This window comes from Temnothorax nylanderi, unplaced genomic scaffold (assembly GCF_030848795.1).
Source record: "Temnothorax nylanderi isolate EJ_2023f unplaced genomic scaffold, tnyl_v1.0 TNYL_tig1031_pilon, whole genome shotgun sequence".
Classification (NCBI taxonomy): Eukaryota; Metazoa; Arthropoda; class Insecta; order Hymenoptera; family Formicidae; genus Temnothorax; species Temnothorax nylanderi.
Genome location: NW_027250093.1, coordinates 22,591 through 44,727, shown reverse-complemented (window position 1 = coordinate 44,727; position 22,137 = coordinate 22,591). Strand labels below are relative to the sequence as shown.

Genomic DNA, 22,137 nt, shown 5'->3' with positions numbered 1-22,137 from the left:
GAGGGGGACGAGAGAGAGAGAGAGAGAGAGAGCGAGACTGGATGAGAGAGAGATGGAGAGAGAGAGAGAGAGATCGAGAGATGACGAGAGAGAGATGAGAGATGAGAGAGAGAGAGACTATTTGCGTGTCTTATTACATATGTCCTCCGGGGCGAAGCCCGGGTAACCAGCTAGTATGTTATAAAATATCTGATTATAAAATATCTTCTGCTTTCTTATATACCTATTTCTTAATTTTTCTTATATTCTTTCTTATGTGTAGCATATGCACGTTAAAAAATCTCTGCATATTATTTTATGAAATATTTAATCTTAGAAGCAGACCAAACATACAAATCTCAAAGTCTATTTAAAAAAATTTGCGTCTATTAAAAAAAATTATTATTATCATATGCAATATTAATAATTATTTTCTATTCCTGTTTTACAGATATAGATACTGATTTATTTTTATTTCACACAGATATGTACAATACATAAATATTTTCTTTTTCTCTTATAGTCTTCCAGTCCTATCCTGAGATACGAAAACCATGAAGATATTTAAAAACTGTATATTCTAAAAGCATCAATAAACTTACTTATTTTAGTTTTATTTTATCTCTTCCTCTTTTTTCATCATTTACAGATCACTACCATTGCTCCTATTTTATTTTGTTCATAAAGCTTCCTCTATGAGGAAGCCAAACTAATAAATACTAATAATTATGCATCAAATAAAATACAAGCTTCCTCATAAGAGGAGCTTTGTGAGCAAAATAAAATAAAAGCAATGGTAGCGATCTGTAATGATGAGGAAGCAATGTGCAAGTTTCTAATTTGCACACTTTTTATTGATTTTTTAATCTTTTTATATTTATCTAATTAAAAATAAACGATATAAGGCGTTATACCATAATCCAAGTTATTGACTTTTCCAATCTGAAAAATCTTTCAATTGAAGATTAAATATCAGATTAGATATTTTCAAGATTAAATGTCAGATTCAATATTTTATCTTGATATTTTTTACATTAATTATTTATTCTTAAAGAGATAACAGGCAACAACGGCATGACTTGCAATATCAGATTAAATATTTTATTCTTAAAGAGATAACACGCCATAGCGATACAAGTTAAAATTATTTTTTAAACAAAGATATTTAATAAAATGCATCAACGAGCTTTTATAAAGACAGTACAATCTTCTTTTGTTTAATATTAAAATTATATGTAAGTATTCTTAATACAATTACGAAAGTATGCTATTCTCTAACTTGCTTTTATAAAAATAGAATAACTGGTGACTTCACGTACAATAATATATTATCAAGTATAATGAAAAATTTTACTTATACTCTTATATTACAAAAAGACGTATATGTATGTATATGTACGTACATAAACATACATGAACGTGCATAGACAAGAATATGCAGAGGTTTCATAAATATAATTATTATATCTATTATATATAATTAGAGTACACAATGGTAAAAGTCTGGGATATAAGGAAAAAGCTTCTGCTGTAAGGTAAACGGGTAAATATCTATTATTGCATCATGATAAAATTTTTTTATTACTCCAATGCTGCAATGCCACGCTCATAATTCAATTACGCTGTCAAATCGAGTAACATGATATAATCAAGATAGAATGAGACGGCCCTCGCGGGTGTTGACGCAATGTGATTTCTGCCCAGTGCTCTGAATGTCAACGTGAAGAAATTCAAGCAAGCGCGGGTAAACGGTGCACCCTGTGCCGCTTACCCATAAAACGGCTGTGCGGCTGAACAGGGTAGCGCCTCGCGAGGCGAGCGCGGCGTGCTCGTACGTGAGCTGTGCCCAATACGAGCGGGGTATATGGCCCACCACGTGCCGTATATGCCTAAGACGCTTCGTCTGCTGCCGAATCCCGGATCCCCGGGCAACCGATGAGCGACGCGTGAACAGCGCACCTGTGCGTTACGTGGTAGCTGGTGAACACGGCACCGGCGACGGTGACTCGTCAAACGTGAGTGAGGTACACTCGACACGAGTACTACGGGGGTAGGGAGCCCCACCGGGAGGCTATCGGTGCCCTACCAGATGGTGTCGGACTCGTAGGGGTGGTGGTTCGCATAGCCGAGTGAGCGGCATGGAAGGCCTTGTGGGTTCGCGCTATGAAGCTCATGTTGCGCATTACCTGTAAAAGGGGTACTATGGTACCCCGGTCCTGTCAGTTTGAGCTGATCTAATCCGAGTAGATCACGTTCGCTGCGGAACTAAACCCTGCTACCTGGGGAACAGCGCAGGTACAATAGTGTCATAAGGGCGTTACGGGAAACCGTGTCTGCCAGTGGCCAGAGGTGTCGCCTATACCGGGAGTATGTAATCTTCGGGTATGTATCTCTGTAATGGGCAAATCCACGGTGGCGGGTTCCGTTACTGCTGTGCAGGGAAGTACTGATAACGTCGGTCGCACTCCGACCACGGGGAGGATTCTAACCGCCCCCCCAGACCCCCCGGTGCGGTCGTAGCTATGACTCTCTTTACAGTAGCCAAATGCCTCGTCATCTAATTAGTGACGCGCATGAATGGATTAACGAGATTCCCACTGTCCCTATCTACTATCTAGCGAAACCACTGACTAATCACAGACAACGATGACTTGCGCGGATGTCGTAACGTTTACTGTGTGATTTTATAATCGCGTCAATTAAGGTGGTCCTTTCGCCGACACAGCTAGTCAAGTAACAGTCCGTCATGAGGTAATTGAAAACAAACATATTGACAAACATTACACAACATCCCAATAATTATAATAATATAACATGATTTTACACGCACGATTTAATCGTATTTAATTATTTACTAATTAAAAAAATATCACAATAGTAGTGCGGTTGGACTCGTTTTAGGTTAGGTCAGGCATGACAGTACGGGCTGCGTCGGAAGCATCTCAAGCATCACTCGGGTGTGCTCCCTTCTCCTTCTAATTTGCTGAGATAGAAGGAGAGGGGAGTGTGCTCGTGTGCGCTCGGGTGACGTTTCCGAACGCAGCCGTCGCAGCCACGAGTAAAGCAATATGCGATTGGATCCACTACTTATTTAACCTCATATATCAGAGCAAAACATTCGGCAAGCCCTTATTTTCAAGGTACGTACGAAATCCGGAAACTTCAGGGAATATTTTAAGACATGAATAATGTATTCATCTGATCGCTAAGTATATGTATTATTCGTTGAAAACCTCGGCCGTGGCGATTTGCATCATTCTATCTTTCTCGTTCATTAGATGTAAACAAGGATAGTATGACAATAGCACGCTCCGCGAACGCACATTTAGATTGACTTATTTCTTGTAAAGTGTCGGTAACCTCACCTGATTTTTCGTACACATGCCCCTTATTACTGTATATTTAACATATATCAAATTTAGGTACCTATCTAATACTTGTTCTCACGAAAGGACCACCTTAACTTCCTGAACAGCGAAGAAATTTGTGCGAATTGTTGGAGAACAAAATATCATCTGTTATACATCAAGATTCTATTAGAGATTGCGTGCGATTATGAAATGCAGACTACTTTCTTATTCATCATTTGCGTGCAAATAATTAATTAATTTTATATATTACAGTATTTTCTTTATATTATACTATATAATCACGTATTAATTTGAATCTATATCGTTAAGTTAAAAATGTCTAATAAGCATACTTTGTATAAATAATCTTATTGTTTGAATAAATGTTTTGAAATATCATTTTCTGTGATTATTGTTATCGTTCATCGTTATAGTATCGATATATTGTTATCATTATACGGAATAGATGAACACATTTTGATAATATATGCCCAGATAGCAACGTGTTTGCATTGTTGCTAGCATGTTGCCGACAACATAGTATGTGTTGCTATCAGAATTGTGGCAACTGAGTCCGCATTTGTCGGCAAGTTGATGCCTTCACGATATAACAATTTTGCATAGCAACTTGCCAGCAACTTGTTGTCAACTTACGCTGCGGTCTAAAATCGTCTGATTCAAAATTCGAGCTGTTGCTGTCATGTTGCTGTTATAATTCATAGAATCACACAATGCTGTCATATTGCTGGCAACGCGAAGTAAATTTGATGCTGCTCTCTTGCCGACAAATTGCTGGCAATACATATATCCAATGTTGCCTGCATGTTGCTCCAAATATTAAATTACTCGAAATCAATTGAAGCAAATGTACGGCAAGTTGCCAGCATCATAAGCAATCACAGGTTGCGCGATTTTGTTCAGACACGCTTTGCTATATCTGGGTGATTGCCCAGACATTAAAATCATTGCAGAAATATTTTAGCAGAAATATTTAACTTTTTTTCCTCATAATTTACTTTCGTTATTTGCTTTTTTTATATTATATTATATTCTAAATACACAAACTGTTTCTTATTACGCATTTAAGATTACGTACCGGAAATTCTCACGATAGTTAACATGTTATCAACTTTTTATATCTCAGTTCCAAATTTACTAAATTATTTTTGGAAAAATAATCATAAAATTGTAAATGTCGAAATTTGATTAATATTTTAATGATTATTTAAATCTGAGCTATATTAACAGTACAGTGAAATGAGTTAAGTAGAAAAATGTTAGAGACGCATATGTTATCAAAAAAGTAATTACCATGTGGTTGAAAATGAAAAAAATATATATATAAAATTTTTATGTGATTTGAGAGATCAGTAGACAATTCATATTTTTACTTAACTTAGCCATGAAATCGAAGAAGAATAAATATTTTAAAAGAACAATAATGCGAAATATACACAATTTTGTAATAAATTAAATGTACATGCGGGCAAAAATATATAATAAGCAACTAATACATTTGCCACTTCAATTATCAGTACGTTGATGAAGTGTTGTTTCGCTTCATCTATTCAATAAAAGAACAATATGTATACTGACTGAAATGCATATATTGACGCAGAGTATGAAACCCGCGGAGATTTTTTTCCCCTTAAATATCACATATAAATTTCATATCCCGAGATAACGCTCATGATAGACGACTTTCGTGAATAATTCCACTATATTCTCGCCGTTCAGAAAAATTATTCAAGTTTAGGATAACGGTATTATAGACGGCGACGAATAATGCATGAATTAATTTTGGAAATCGTACATCCTCACAGGATTAGCTATTATAGCAAATTTAATTGTAAAATAGGGATAACTAACATTTTTTGCAGCAAAAGCAGTATTTTTTGCAGCGAGACCTATAATTTAGCAACAGCAGCAAAAGTTTAACAAAAAGTTGCTTTAACAAAAGGTAAGCTTTTTTTCTGTGCAAAATCTGATGAATTTCATGCATTCTTCTGAAATCTTTCTTCCTTAGTATATTACATATTTTCACACATTCATATACCTACAATATATACTCATTTATAATTTCCTTTAACGTTTGCCAGTCTTAATGAAACAAGAGTATAGCACAATTAAAAACCGCACGTGTTTTTTATTGCCCCAACCTGAGGACCCTCTCTAAATATAAAGAGCTAGGCAAGCAATATACTCTCGGTGAGTTGCCATCCCATCTGACATCCGAGAGGTGGCGATCGAAATCTGACAAAACCGTCTTGGTCGGATTTGAACTCGGTTCTCCGGCTCACTAGACCAGCGCAAATCTCTGCGCCACGATTGTCCCCCTCTCTTGCCTCAATATCAGGATGATAAGTGCACGCTTCTACTGCTTCTAACTGCTTGTCGTATTCAGTTCATGATCACACGAGTGTTATCATCGCTCTGTTATCTCATTTAAGCTAGCGTCTATTGGTTTATTGAGAGATAAATCGATATGTGTTTAATGTTGGCTGAGTCTCAGTTATCTAAGAATAAATCAGGAAGTTCGACGATATAAATGGTGACCAAGCAGATTATATGTCGTATTCGTGACAGTCGTCATCTGCAGTGCCTAATGAAAACATACGTATACTCGCAATTTCATTCGAGAGTATAAAAAAATGCACTGATGTAGATATAGCCTGTCACTTATGCGTTCTGCGTGTATCACTTCGCGGGCTTTACGAAACGGCACAGTGAAGTGAGCATTTAAGTGAAATAAACGACCAAAGTCGAAACAATTTACAGGTCAGTGTGTCGATTATTATCAACGCTCTGTTTTCCTCAAACTGATATTCAGTCGAAATTTATTAATAAAAATTTTAGATAAAGCCTTGTAAAACATGTAATTATAGTGAACTCACTTATACCGTATTATATTTAAAAAATATGAGATCAACTTGCTAATAATGCAATAATATGTGTATAGGTAAATATGAATAAATAGGAATAAAAAGCACCTGAATAAATTATATGACACATAATTTAATATAATTTAAGAAAATATGATTTTACAAAAATGCTACATCAGTGGGAGAATCTCAAACTCATTCCGTGTAAATTGCATGAGTCGCGTGAGTTTGAGAGAAGAAGAGTTTAAGTTGTAAACATACATAATGCGCAAACATTATATAAACGCGATTATAAGTTCTTATGAGATATTTCTCTATCTTATAGACAATATTTTAGAACGTATAAATAATTTTCCATATCTTTATAGAATCTTATACTTTATAAAATATAATAATGTAGAAATCGAATATCTACAATATATAAATCGAATATATATCTGTCTCTGTCTAACACAAATAACCACTTCTCCTCTTTACTTTTTAAATTAAAGAAGATAAGCCATAACAAATATCATTTCAATTTCTCAATGCAATATTAATTGGTATACGCTTTTTAAGATTAACAATCCACCCAGAAATTATTAGTTGAATTGACGTCAATTGCATCGATAAATAGTTAATGTCAAATACTAGTTTAGTTGATATCTTTGTCATCTTCGACCTTGCTTTGTCATCACAATTGTTTCACAATTGCTTTTAATTGAGAAATTTAGACTATTTCTGTAAGATTTTTATTGTCTTTCGACTAACTCTATTTCGAATTAATCCAAAATCGGAAAGCATAATATATACATATATGTACACAATAAAAAATTTTGTGTATTTTTGTTTAAAAAAGTCCTTGTTAAAATTTTTGTGTAAAGTAAACAACACATACATGTGTAGATTTAACATATGCCTGCTATGTTAATTGAGCTTAACAAATGTAAAATGTAAAATTACTAAAATAATTTAAAAAATATGTTAAAGTAACACAATTTGAACGTATTTATTAAATGTGTTAAAATTTACAGAAAAAGAGTGTTGATTTTACTCTATAACAGAAGTGAGAATAAAAATTTACAGAAAATGAGTGTTAATTTTATTCTTACAATCTTAACTACAACATAAAAGTTATGTTAATTGTACACATAATTAACCTCAAATTACGATCAGAATTACATTTCATTTCTGTTGAAATATTTTAACATAGTATCGCCGGTTACCATTTAACACATCCATATTATGTTAAATTAACACAAAAATTTGAGTGAACCGTTTGGGACATGTGATTTATGTTATATTTAACACAAATTTTCCAACTGTGTATATTACGTATTCGATGTGAATAGAAAGAGAAAGAAGAGAGAGGTGGAAATTGACCGAAAAACAGAAATATTATAAAAATATTCATGATTACTCAATTAACATAAAAACAATTACAAAAAAACAATGTATGGTGAATATAATGAGGCCAAAGATGACAAAAATACTAATCAGTATTCGACATTGACGATTCATCGATGCATCAACGTCGAATGCATGATGTCGATTTGATTAATCATTTCTGAATGGGGAAAAAATACTATACTACGGCACGAGATATTTTAAATATGTGTGTATGTGTGTGTGCGTAAATATAATAAGCATACAATATAATTTTGACATACAATGATAGTAATATATTTATTAAGATATTATAGTTTAAAAAGTCAATTAAATAAACCGAACATTAGTTTGGTATCAAGGCTCATTCAAAAAAATAAAAAAGTTAATTAGAATAATGCAGCATGGTGATATTAATAAATGCATTCACGCAGTAACATAATGTTAATCACGATTTCATATATCATAAAAGGACCGTCGCGCTTCGCTATAAGATCGTGTACATTAAAAGTTCAGTTAAAACATTTTTGCCTATCTCTGATCGTTTCGATGAGATATACGCTTAGATTAGATAAGAACATAAGAAAATACTCTTATTTTTATCTGTAACGTAACATACCCAAAGTTCATCAAAATTGAGGAGAAAACTTGGGTTTTTTTTTTTTAAGATAAGTAGATTTAATCTAACAAGATTCATTTGAGTGTTACATGTACTTTATGAGTTTGCTGTGCAGCAAATATAATTAACGCGATATTTTTGTTGCTCGACGACTTGAGGCCGACTTTTGATGCCTTTAACAATTAAGCAATATAGTATGCTATTCTAATTAAAATGTATTAAAATATTAAAATAAAAATATATAGAAATCTGTTGTGAATACTTCTTAGGAAAAACTATAATAATGGTAATATAATAGAATAAACAATCAAACAGATTTACATACTTATTATGCGACGTGGCAAATTGATGATTATTGACATTGAAAATTGTGTAAAGCTATTAATTTTTATAGTAGGTATTTTAAATAAATGAAAAGTAACATATTAAGACGTATCAATGTAAAACATACAACACTTTTGACTGAATAATAATAATTTGACTTCGATATAAAGAAATTACGTTCATATTCTTCAATAGCGTAGTGACTTTACTGCAAGTGTATAATCATATGTTATGCTTTATCTAAGCACGACATACGCGATTACGTACTTGCTTGAGCAATTATTACGTCAAATGAATAGTTTTCAACTTTAATCTTATCTCGTTGTTTTTGTTTTCGTAATAATTAATGTTAGCATGTTAGAGTTATGTAATGTGAAAATAGTACAACTAAAAAAAGAGGTATTACACAATTAAATATATCAATAAAATATATCAAAATTCTCTTAAATCCATTTTAATCGATTTATTACATTAATCATTGCAATTAAGATGTATCATAATTTAATTAAAATAACATTTATTTGAAGTCGATTAAAGAATAAAAAGTTTTGTCATTTATTTGCATTTCTGGCACTTGATTAGTAAACCATTTTCATTGTGATTTATATCATTTGCTATAAATTATTTATATATTATTAAAATTATATGTGTTCCTCATAAGTTCAGTCATTAAACGTCCATCTAATAATGGGCGGATTTGATTCTGAGAAAACCGCGAAAAACATTTCTGAGAAAACTCATCAAGGTGAAATATGCATATGGCCGATGTCATACGACCACAAGTACGCACGCGATCGCGGCGCGCCAGACGCGTCGTTTGACGCAAATTTCTCGCAAATACCGCAACTCGATCACATTCGACGGGATCTCAACGCGGAACGTACGTATGCCGTTGACCAAAAAGGGAAAAGGGAAAAGCGGCTTTCCATTACGCTCTTAATTGAAACAGCTCTGAACTCAAACGTATAGGAGAATGCGCGCCCGTCTTGAATATCGACGGATGTGAAGAAAAAACGACGGTAAAGCGGGCGGGGAAAGAAACGGCGGAAGGGGGGCGCGACGAAGGGAAGGGTGGAAAGGCCGGAATGAGTAGAAGGGAGCCGGTTGAAAAGGGAGAAAAAAACGTGATAAATCTCGCTGCGAACAATAAGTTATCGTAAAAAATCATTTTCGCGTTTCGTGACACGGCGGGAAGAACAATGATTTATCAAAAAAAATTTCCAATTCCAATTCCAATTTCAGAAATGGCCCTAGAGACACCGGCATGGCTGAATCAATGCTTCGTAGAGAAGATCCTGCGAAAGTCAGAAGGCGACAACTCGATTCAGATGATCGATATATTCTCGAAACCGGCCACGGCTAAGGGTGACAACTACTTAAGCGACATGATTAGGGTTACTGCCGAATTTTCGCGTGACCAAGGCGACAGTAAAATTACGGAGAAAAAATCAATCATTGTCAAAATCTCGCCTATAGCTGAAGGCATTCGTCAGGACTTTGTAAGTTGATTCAACTAATATAATACTTCTAATACAAATAAATCAAATTAAGTGGCAGATTCTACTATTTCGAAGTAGATTTCTGATCAACAAAAAGATCAGGACAATTATTTTCTAGGCAATCAGTGATTAAAAATAAAATTATTTTTATCAAGTTCAAAGAGGCACATATACCTACATTTAGAAGAAAAGTATATGCTTCAGTCATTTTAAAATCAATTTTGATTTGCGGAATAAAATTATTATTTATTTGTCATTTCTGAGAAACCAAAACTTTTTATTTAAAGCCTTACATCGCAAAACTAATTGCACGCTTGTTTGATTTTAAAAGATTTTATTTGTTAATCTTAAATAAACTTTTTACAGATCGAATTATCAGGCGTCTTTGACATCGAGATATTGATGATGTCAGATACCTTGGATAAAATGAATAAGTTGTTAAGACCGGAGCATCGCTTAAGCGGGAAGGGCCTATACGTGCAATATAAAAATCCAACACTTCTGGTGATCGAGGATCTCGCGCCTCTCGGCTTTCGCATGGCCGATCGTCTGTCTGGTCTTGACCTAGCTCATACCATATTGGCGCTTGACGGACTAGCCAGGTTTCATGCAGCTTCTGTAGCCATATGCGAGAAGGTAAATCACTACGCGTGACTCACTTGTAATGTCTCATCGCGATTATCACGAATTCAGGTTAGTGGCACGAAACCATGGACCATACAAGGTGCAAATTTCCATGTTAATATTCTCTGAATGATATAAGTAATATATATTTACATGGAAAGTCATTTTTTGTATTGCATGCTAGGAGAGTTCTTGCACTATATTATACGAATATTGCACTATATTAAACACATTATACATTATACATAGTCGTCAAAAATATTCAAATGTTTCATATAATAGACATTAATATATTTTAAAGCGATGAAACATTAATTGCTTCAAATACTATCAAGAGATAAGTTTGAAACTTGTAAAGCTTTAGGACAATGTGCTTTTAACACTTTAGATCCTATAGAGAAGTAGTTTCTAATTAATATTTTAAAATGGTAAACATTTTGTTTTAATACCGTGTACAAACATATTGCCCAACTTCATACTAAATTGAAATTTCTTGTTGCATAAATGTATAGTGGCGGGCAAAGTTTTTACGTTTTATAATATTAAACATCACAGACGCGCGCTACGCGCGCGCTATTTGTTTTTAATATTTCACTGTTACTATTAACTTTACACTATTAACCACACAACTGTCAAAATATGCCATGACAGCCGCTCATGAAGTAAGCGCAACAAGAGAACCAATCGACATCGCGGAAAAGCGACAACAATATTTCGATAGATTCGAGTATCGATGACATGCCCTTTTTAGAAGAGGAGAGAAAACATATATTATTAGAAATTTTATAATTTGTGCCATATTAATTACAATTAGCTTTGCACTTTAATAATATCTTATTTGTGCATTTCACCGTTTTAATTTATGTAGAATAAAATATCATACATTCAACACCTTTTGTTAAAAAAAAATGAAAAATTATATTTCTCGTATAATGAATTCTAATTCAGAATAATTAATCATTTAGATGCAGTTGATAAAATATACACAAAATAAAATATATTTACAATAAAGTTACAAATCTTTTGCAAATATATTAAAGCCACAAATCTTATGCTGTATTTATATAATTAGTTTCAATTTTTTTAATAGCATGAATGAAAAGATAAAACTTAGCACTCATCAGCACTTAGCACTTTTTTGCGATAAATGATGCATTTAAGACTCAAGTAAATTACTAGTAATAACTAGTCATGAAAGATTCATAAGAGCTCGAACAGATATGTGTTAAAATAAGGAACAATTATTATGTCCATGAACGATTGTTACGTAACTGGATCCATCCAAGATAAATATCGTGTCCTAAACCTCTGATACTACAGATATGTACATACACTGTAATAATGCGTGCGGCATAATGGTTACCGTAAACCGCAGCAATTTTGTATGGTCGAATGGGAGTTCGAAACTACACGGCGAATGATCCAGCAGAAATGCCTGGCGGAGAATAACCGTTTTAACCAAAGTCCAATATCCTTTATTATCCTTTATTACAGCACGTGCCTCGAAAAGTATCTTTCATGAAAAAAAGACTACAATTTACTCAAAAACGTATATCAAATTAAATCTGGCCATCGAGAGCCAACGCGGTTATTTGTGCGTGATAAATCGAAATTTATTTATTAATTCTTTTTACATCTTTGTCCGAATGTTTCGGCGCCGCATTGAGCCATCATCAGCGGCATAACAAATACAATTTAATAATTCTCACGATCTCCGTTAGGTATACGCTATGGATGAGTGCTTCGGGACTGGAAAGAGTGGAAAGTCGGAAAGCCGATCTGCTCGTCTCCTCGTAACGTGTTGACGTATGGTTGGAATGTGATGTCAGTTAAGAGATCAGGAGAACGTAAGTATGAGAATTGATATCATGGTCATTTTTAAATCCATTGTCCAGCAATGCGACTAAGACGACACATAAGCATAAAGTTCAAGACTATTTATACTTATATATGTGTCGTCTTAGTCGCATTGCTGAACAATGGATTTAAAAATGGCCACGATATTAATTCTCATACTTGCGTTCTCCTGATCACTTGACTATTAGGCCAGTCATATTAGACATCAGATCGTCCAATTAATCTTTCCAGATTGCAACCACCATGAATCGCTTTGATTTGAGGTGCTATAAGTGAGATTTATTTTGCTTCGCAAAATGAACGCAGAATAAAAAGTTATTAACAATTTTATGAACAAAAAACACGATTTTTTTTATTTTTTCTCAAATATCTCGAAAACTAAGCAAAATAGGATAACTAACTATACGTACCTTTCTTGTAGAGCGTAAAATTATCTACAATAATGATCTGAACAACATTTATCGTCAAGTCAGTCGTTTAGTTTGCACGCGCCGTCAAAGTCCGAGACTCGGATCCCGAAAACCCTCGATTTCATCGTTTTTTTGATGTTGCGCCGGTGATTTTTTTCCGCCATTTAAAATGAAATTAAAAGTCCTAAAAAAATCACACATCATCTGAGAACTACAAAGAATACTTTTTATAATGCAACCGATTTTTTAGACCCTTTTTCTTTAGTTTATAGCTACCCTGGCGAAAATAAGAAGCCTTATAGAGCGTTGACAAACGTTTGGTGAGGGTTTTCTGAGCGTTTATATGCTTTCAAACGTTGTAAGAACACTTACACAACGCTGTTGGGTTGTAAACGCTTTCGGAACGCTTATCAAACGCTGTATAAAACGTTTCGTGAAAATTCTGTAATGCTAAGCCAACGCTTTTCAGAGAACGCTTAGTGAACGCTGATACAACTTCGTATAGAGAGTTTGCTGTCAGACTTTACAAACGTTTATCAAACGCTTTTCCCAACGCCGTAAGACAAGCGTTTTCCCTTTGCTCAGCAAATGCTCTTCTAATGCGGCGAATTGTAGGGCGTTTGTGCAAACGGTTTGAGAACGCTTAAGAAACGCTTTATCCGGCGCCGTAAGACAAGCGTTTTCCTTCCGTTCAACAAACGTTCTTCTAACAATGCCGCTAGGCGGCGCATCTTTCTCGCATTTAAAATACATCCAGCCGCGTATATAAGCAGACCCTCTGCGAGGCGAAAAGCAGATTTTAACATTTAACGCTCTTTCCGCCGTTTCTTCTAACGACAAGAGTAAACGCCTGTTAAACGCTCAATAGAGGGTGCACGCAGTTTCCAATGATGAAAGCAAACGCTTTCGACTTATTAACAGAGGATCTCTAAATGTTTTAGGCCCGGTCTACAATGGATGTATTGTAGGTCGTAAGTCGTAAGAATTGGCCAATCACAGTTAATTATTCTTCGACCGCAAGAAGAACCCTAAAGCGATGCAATTTCCGCTTTTTAAACGCTTTTCAAACGGATTACTGGCCGTTTTCAAACGCTCAACAAACTCCCGTAAACGCTGTGCAAACGCTGTGAAAATGCTGTGCAAACTTTCAAAACGCTTTACAAACGTCTTTCAAACGCTAAAGCGTTGCAATTTCTGCTTTTTAAACGTTTTACTGACCAATTCTAAACGCTCAACAAACTCCTGCAAACGCTCACGTAAACGCTTAACAAACGCTTATGAAACTTTCTATTTTCGCCAGGGTATGTAAGCAAGAAATTTTGATTTTTTGGAATAGTCTTAGTTTTTCGCTGTTTTCAGGCCTTAGAATTTATTTGAGACGAATTTTATCGTATGCGTCTTGTTGTGGACGAAATTTGCAACAAAAAAGGACCCTTGTATTTTTTTCGTACGACAAACGCTGATTTTGTTATTGACGCGCAAAGTTATCCAATATTGTGCACAGGTCGGATAACGCTAAACTTTGTGCGTCAATAAAAAAATCAACGTTCGTCGTACGAAAAAGATACAAGATGCAAATTTCGTCCACAACAAGATGCATACGATAAAATTTGTCTCAAATAAATTCTAAGGCCTGAAAACAGCAAAAAACTAAGACTATTCCAAAAAATCAAAATTTCTTGCTTACATAGCTACAAACTAAAGAAAAAAGGTCTAAAAAATCGGTTGCATTATGAAAAGTATTCTTTGTAGTTCTCAGATAATGTGTAATTTTTTTAGGATTTTTAATTCCATTTTAAATGACGGAAGAAAATTACCGGCGCAACATTAAAAAAACGATGCAATCAAGGGTTTTCGGGATCCGAGTCTCGGACTTTGACGGCGCGTGCAAGCTAAACGACTGACTTGACGATAAATGTTGTTCAAATCATTATTGTAGATAATTTTACGCTCTACAAAAAAGGTACGTATAGTTAGTTACTCTATCTTGCTTAGTTTTCGAGATATTTGAAAAAAAATAAAAAAAATCGTGTTTTTTGTTCATAATATTGTTAATAACTTTTTATTCCGAGTTAATTTTGCGAAGCAAAATAAATCCCACTTATAGCACTTCAAATCAAAGCGATTCATGGTGGTTGCAACCTGGGTAGATTAATTGGACGATTTGATGTCTAATATGACTGGCCTATATGACATCACATTCCAACCATACGTCAACACGTTATGAGCAGACGAGCAGATCGGCTTTCCGACTTTCCAGTCCCGAAGTACTCATCCATAGCGTTAAACGGAGATCGTGAGAATTATTAAATTGTATTTGTTACACCGCTGATGATGGCTCAATGCGGAGCCGAAACGTTCGGACGAAGATGTAAGAATAACTAATAAAAAAATTTTAATTTATCACGCACAAATAACCGCGTTGACTCTCAGATTTAATTTTTAATGTTTATTATCGAGAGTCCTAATTATTTGATTTAATATATCAAATTATTCTCTTACAATTAGTACCTAACTACCTAAGGAAAATCGACTTTTCCTTCACTAAAATATCGCGTATATCAAATACCTTCGAAACTAAAACAATCGAAAAAGAAAAGCTTTAAGCTTTTAGCTTAAATAGACACGTATGTGCTTAACTAATTGTAAGCAGTAAGACCTTCTACATTTACGAAATCGTAATTTGTAATTTATATTGAAATGTACATTAAGAAATTGTAACAAATAGTCCTCCTCGTAACTATCATCAAGAAAAAATGTTTTCTTTTGTTAAGAAATCACATGTTATTGAAATTAATGTCGTAGATTTTTTTCTATAGCGTCATGTATACATGTTCCAAATTTCCAGTCCACACTACAAACTTATTTACTAAATTGTATAATTAAATATATAAATATCAATGTTCTTTGATAAAAATATTTTAATATCTAGGAACCAAAGCAAAAAGAGATGTATACGAAAGGAATGTTTAACGATCAGTACCCGCTAGAAGTGAAACATTTTTTCGTTATGCCTCTTAAAGCTTTAGCAGATGAGGTTGCTAATTGGCCAGGTATGAAAAAGTAAGATTTACATGAATAAACGCAATATTTATTAATCTAATTCTTAATGTTTAAGATAACATAAATACACATAATAAACAGAAACTGGAATATAGAAACACAAATTGTTGTTTAGAATATACAGCAAATATTTATGATTTTTCCATAATTTTATAGAATTCCATGTTTATGTGACTTTTATTTATTGTTAGATACTCGGAAAAAATTGCTAAACTCACCGACCACATATATAAAATAGGAATAGATGCATCCAAGTTATGTGAGGATGAATTCAATGTTATTAATCACGGCGATTTCTGGGTAAACAATATGTTGTTCAAATATGACAATGATGGCAAACCTGTTCAGCACATTTGTGTAAGTACCACCACATTATAAAAAATCTGATGTCAGATAACAAAACATTTAAGCTTATAATATTTATAGAGTGTCTTAGACTTTTTTTTATTTTATAAGTTTTAAAATTTTGTAAATGCTCCAACTCGAGGAACCGAGCTTAAACTTTCTATATAAATAAAGGAACATTAAACAAATTTGGTACGCAGATTTGTTTAATTTCAGTTAATTTATATACAAAGTTTTCTTAGCTCGATTAATCGAAGATTGCTCAAGTTAGAGCATTTCAAGAGTTTAAAAAACTTTTTAAACCTTCCGAAAAAAAGTCTAAGTCCACTTTCTAAATACGCTTAAATATGTCAATGAAAGATCATATGCTTTATTAAGCTATTATAATAGACTGTCTGTTGAACCAAAGGCAATGGGAAATGAAGGCATTTATATTAAAGACAAAATAGGACTTGGTATATGCTAGATGGCGCGTGTGTGAATGGTAGCGGTGAAAGTGCGTTGTGCAATTTTAGCTTTGTTTCTGGGTTTAAAGATTAGTATGTGGCAAGTAGGGATAATGGAAAGATAGAGTGTAAGTAGGGGATGCGATGAGAATGAAGGGAGATAGTAGAATGCAAGTAGAGAAAAGTAGTATAGAAGTGTTTACAGAACGTGGTAGGATGAGGTTATGGTGACGAGTCAGTTCAGTAATGGTAATATTAAAGACAAAATATTACCATTTATTAAAATGCCATTAAATTCCCATTGTTCCAGACGCAATGGAAATGAAGGCATTTTTGTCAAAGATAAAAATTTCCACACAAAATCCCATTGGTATTGCCAGTGTTAATACCAATGGCAATACCAATGGTAATACTAATGGCAATACCAATGGCAATACCAATGGCAATACGAACGGCAAAACCAGTGGCAATACCAATGGCAATGCCAATGGCAATACCAACGGCAAAATCAGTGGCAATACCAATGGGATTTTGTGTGGAACTTTTTATCTTTGGCAAAAATGCCTTCATTTCCATTGCGTCTGGAACAATGGGAATTCAATGGCATTTTTTAATGGCAATGAAGGGCACATTTCGATAAGGGTAATTACGCATGTTTACCATTGACGAATTTCCATTACAATTCACACTGAACAACATTGGCTGAAGGTAGAAAAATGCCATACAAATTTTATCCTTTATAAGTCATTGGCAGTTTCCATTACGCCTGTATGGAAAAGGTTGTCATTCGAATCTTGCCATTGCGTTTCCATTCATCTTATTGCCACTCAAGATTTTCCATTAACTTTTCCATATAATTCGCATTGCAAGTTCCATACACAAGTTTTAACCTTCATAAGCCTTTAGCAGTTTCCATTACGCCTGTATGGAAAAAGTTGTCATTCGAATCTTGCCATTGCGTTTCCATTCATTTTATTGCCACTCAAGATTTTCCATTAACTTTTCCATATAATTCGCATTGCAACTGTAGGGCAACCATACATTCCCACTGACCGCCATTGAGCACTCAAGGGCACATTTTAATAAGGGCAAGCTTATTGATTTAGTTATTATTATAATCACGATTAAAATTTAAGATTGAATGACGAAATTCGTGAAATCTAATTTGTACCTGCATGTAATGACATAATTTATATTGTTGAAACAGCGTATTTACTTTAAAACTATATCTTAAAAGATTAATTTTGAAAAATGTAAAGCATCGTGAGCAGAAATTAAATATAAATAAGTATAGCATCGTTTAGTCACTTTGTTTTAATTATCTATATTTCTGAATTTTTATTATCATTTTTGTAGTTGAATGCAATGCAAGTTGCGGTTAAATGCAAAATAAATTTACATAAAAATTAACAAAATGAATAAGACAAATATATAATATTCCGAAAAGTATACGGTATATGTTAACGCATTTTAATGATTCACAATATCAACTTTAGCGATCAAGACAAAGAGGCTAATATGAGATACTTGAAACTGCAGTATATTATGAATAATGCATAAATCCAGTTTGATCACATTCAGGTACATCCGCCACCTGTCTGCCGGTGTCATTCGCGCGAACTCTCAACTTTCTCGCCGCGACTTCCTAAACACGAGTCCCACTTCTTTCCCGGGGCACGGATTTCATTTCCAATTCAATTGCCAGGAGCTTAAAAAATCGATCGATCGACAGAGTTTGTTTGATATTACAGGTGGATTTCCAAGCGTGTGTCTACACATCGCCAGCAATTGATCTTCAATATTTTCTCAATACAAGTCCTTCCCCGGATGTCATTGAAAACAAGAGAGATGTTTTATTAAATGAATATCTTGGCGCACTATCGGCGACTATGAAGCAACTGGGCTGCAAGACGCAGCCACCCACCATGGAAGAACTGAAAGCCACCCTAAAACGAAGAGCCAGTTATGGAATGATATCATCCTTCTCAGTTTTACCGATGGTGCTGTGCTGTAAGACTGAGGTGCAAGATTTGGATGAGATCATGAATCCTGATACTTTTTCAAGTCCGGGTCTAAAGAGCGAGAGTTATAAACAATTGATGATGAAGAGAATTCCAATGTATGACGAATGGGGTTTGCTGGATCTTTAATAAATAGTTGACTTGTGTTGTAATAAATAATGTAGAAAAAAAATAATAATAGGCATGATAAAGTACAGCAAATACATTAAAATGGAATACAATAGAATCATAGAAATATTGGCGCGCTTTAAAAAAAAAGTCATCATGGAATTGATATGATAATGACAGATCTTTTAGTTTGAAAGATCAAAAATTATTCTTTTATGATGTAATATAATGTTTTCATATATATAATATAAATTAAGATTACCATAATTATATCGAGAAAAATTTGAAAATTATAACATTATATAAGAAAACTTAATTATTCTCTTTAATGGCTTTTTAATTAATTTTTACTCTCTACTTTGTCATACGAAGTTACAAAATACTTCCTTTTACGATGCAAAATAAGAGATTATATAATGTTTGACTTCGTTGACTTGGATTAACATGGATTACTTCAATTATAGATCACATTAAAAAACATGGAAGACTCTACATTTTAATATCATTGATAAACTTGTTACACAGTTGCTTATATATTCGTAAATTTAATGTAAAAATCTTCATTGTTTTAATTTCAGAGATTATAATTCAAGATTTCAGAGATCATAATTCACGATTTTTAATACATTTTCAATCTCTTTCTTCCCCCCCTCTCCACCCCTCTCTTACAACATTATAGACTTTACAATTCGTCTCATTTTTCTTCAAATTTTTATTTCTTTTTTTTTAATTTAATTCAAATCTATTTTATGGATTAATTGCATTTCTAGATATAACATTTGTCAGAAAAAGAACTTAAAAGGATAAAAATGATTAAAAAATTTGTTTGTGATATTAATATTAAAACAATGAAATAAGGCAAGGCTGTTTAAATGTTTAAAATAAAATGCACAACGTTAGCCGAATTTATAAATGTTTTAAGGGGATGCTGGAGTGACGGTCGAACTTCCTCGATGTCGATAATGTCAACATTTCTAATTTTGTTTTCCCTATATCCTTCTTTGTCTAACGAAATGACATATGTCCTTGTTCGATTGCTGCGCCATCTCTCCCTACACGCTATACTACTCATCATATCAACCTGCATGTGCTTTTGCATATATAAAAGTTGGACATATATAACTTTTTTCTAGACTATCTTAGTTCTAATTGCACGATATTGTTCTTAAATGTTTTCCCTAAGGGTGCTGTAATCTCATTTTGTATATATAAACTGCAGTATTTTTGTTTTAAGCAAATATTGTCGTCAGTGACAGCTTATGTGCCGAAATTTTCACTTTTTTTTCGTTTTTGATGTAAAATCGACTGCAGTACCCACCCTCCATTTTTGTACGTACTTTAATTCTGTAAAAAAAAGTTTTTTCAATTCCGTAAAGCCAATTCAAAGTTTTTTGTGTTAAAAAAAATGTCGGTAATTACTGCCACTACAGCATCCCCTTAACAAGAGATTTTACTTATAATTTCCATCGATTTTAGATAAAACTGAATAATATCATCCACACTGTTGAAAATGATTCCGATTCATGGCATACATTAAGCGCACTATCGAATAATTAATCTTTGTTGTGGCTAAACAATGATTCCAGTTACTTATGGTATTTCATGAAATAAACAGCAGAAAATCATTATTTTGCGGGCATAGTTGGGCGAATTTTGCAGAGAAAAACTGCATTACTGACATAAATTCAGCATAGTTTCACCAAAATTAAAGAGTCAGCAAACTTAATAAATTGTTATCAGAGATGTGCAGATTTTGTAAAACGTTTTCAACTTCCTATTATATCACTTATGCATACTACTTACATACGAAATACATCATTAACACAAATTATAACGTTAATTATTATTTTCTGACCGATATAAGTCAAAGTAAGGGCGGCAGTGTGGTCTAGTGGTAGAGCGCCAGACTCGTAATCTGAGGAACCAGGTTCGAGTCCACTAGAGCCATGTAAACATGGAATGTTTTTCCGAAGCTGCGCCCCTCCGTGCAAGATAGGCTCTTGTGCGGAGCAAACTGGGCTCCGTCTTTCGGAAAGAGACGTTAAGCCGTTGGTCTAAAAGGGTTAAAGTGAGAGGAGAAAGGGTAGTAGTATAAAGGTTTGGGTAACGTTCCTTATAAAAACGACTTGCAAACCCTGCGGGGATAAGCAATAAAGATAGTTTATGAGTTTTTTTTTTATAAGTCAAAGTAAGATGATTATATATAAATATTAATTAATTATTTAAAACTATATTGCGTCTATTTTTTGCATACTATAAAAGATAACTAAATAAATAATATTAAATAATTAATTAAATTATACTTGAGTCTATCATTAGTTATAAAGTATTTTAACATGCATCCAAAGTGCTTTAATTTTTAGAAAAAAGTCAGTATTTTTCTATGATTGCTGAAACTTTTAAAAAAATCATAACTTTTTAAAAATACTTCTAAAGAAATATTTTTAAACAATTTTCTAAAATTTGTTTAATATTTTACAATTTCTCTATATTTATTTATATACATATTATTTTCTTAAAAAGAAAGGGATACCTACATATAAATAAAATAATAATTTCTTTAGCATATAAATTAATTTCGCATTTATTCTTTGCACGCGTTTATTCGTGGCAATTAAAATATATATCCAATTAAAAACAAATTTGAATTTGAAAAATCTATATGTCGACCGTATTTTGATTCGAAAAGATTCGATTACGAGTACGAAGTTTATATTAAACTTTTAAATTTTATAATAATTGAAGTTTATAATATGAGTAACTTTAGGGGAGACCGGGGCTAAACCGCCAGTTTTTTTTCGGTGCCGATTTTTAACAAGAAAATAAATAATTTTAGTTAAATGTGGTATACCACTGTAAAGAGTGAACCTTTAGCTACAAAATTTATATAGGAAATTTTTATCTATGTTGCTTTGTTTAACCGGTATAGAGCAAAAACGACAACGGTGGAAAAATTGAAATCTCAAAAATGCCGGGGTTGAACCGCCACCCCCCCGGAATAAATCAGTTTCAGGTTTGATCGCCCATGAAATATTAAATATCTACACTGGATTCGTGTTCAGCATGCATTACTCTTTATAATCAGCATGCATTTATAATCACGTACCTCGAGATTTGGAGAGCAAATATTATTGCAGATATTACAAAATTTCCACGTGCAGAAAATTTCACTTTTTACCACGAAAACACGTTTGCCTCCGTAAAAATCATAACACGGCAAGTAACCTGCCGAAACTCCGTTGGGG

General features: G+C 33.5%; 1 protein-coding gene and 1 long non-coding RNA gene across 3 annotated transcripts; one reads left to right on the top strand and one right to left on the bottom strand.

The window, feature by feature from the left end:
• Positions 1–1,541: 1,541 nt before the first annotated feature.
• LOC139786420 (uncharacterized) lies at positions 1,542–2,386 on the bottom strand. The gene is made up of 2 exons (XR_011722280.1): positions 2,259–2,386; positions 1,542–2,179 (listed from the first exon to the last, which is right to left on the bottom strand). It is a non-coding gene; the product is annotated as an uncharacterized lncRNA (long non-coding RNA).
• LOC139786419 (uncharacterized) lies at positions 2,173–20,720 on the top strand. 2 transcript variants are annotated; one of them, XM_071725593.1, is made up of 6 exons: positions 2,173–2,361; positions 9,762–10,018; positions 10,385–10,654; positions 15,842–15,972; positions 16,164–16,329; positions 18,515–20,720. In XM_071725593.1, exons 2-6 carry the CDS (start codon positions 9,764–9,766, stop codon positions 18,911–18,913), a joined length of 1,221 nt encoding a protein of 406 aa, XP_071581694.1. In that variant the 5' UTR covers positions 2,173–2,361; positions 9,762–9,763; the 3' UTR covers positions 18,914–20,720. The 2 variants fall into 2 exon arrangements, with proteins under 2 accessions (XP_071581694.1, XP_071581693.1); XM_071725592.1 differs by lacking the exon at positions 2,173–2,361 and adding an exon at positions 5,713–6,107.
• The last annotated feature ends 1,417 nt before the right edge of the window (positions 20,721–22,137 follow it).

Bases quoted from the DNA above. Each gene is read 5' to 3' on its own strand.
- LOC139786419 (XM_071725593.1), top strand. From the start codon at position 9,764: ATGGCCCTAGAGACACCGGCATGGCTGAATCAATGCTTCGTAGAGAAG. The intron at 10,655-15,841 runs GTAAATCACTAC...TTTAATATCTAG, and splicing joins CTGTAGCCATATGCGAGAAG to GAACCAAAGCAAAAAGAGAT. The intron at 15,973-16,163 runs GTAAGATTTACA...ATTTATTGTTAG, and splicing joins AATTGGCCAGGTATGAAAAA to ATACTCGGAAAAAATTGCTA.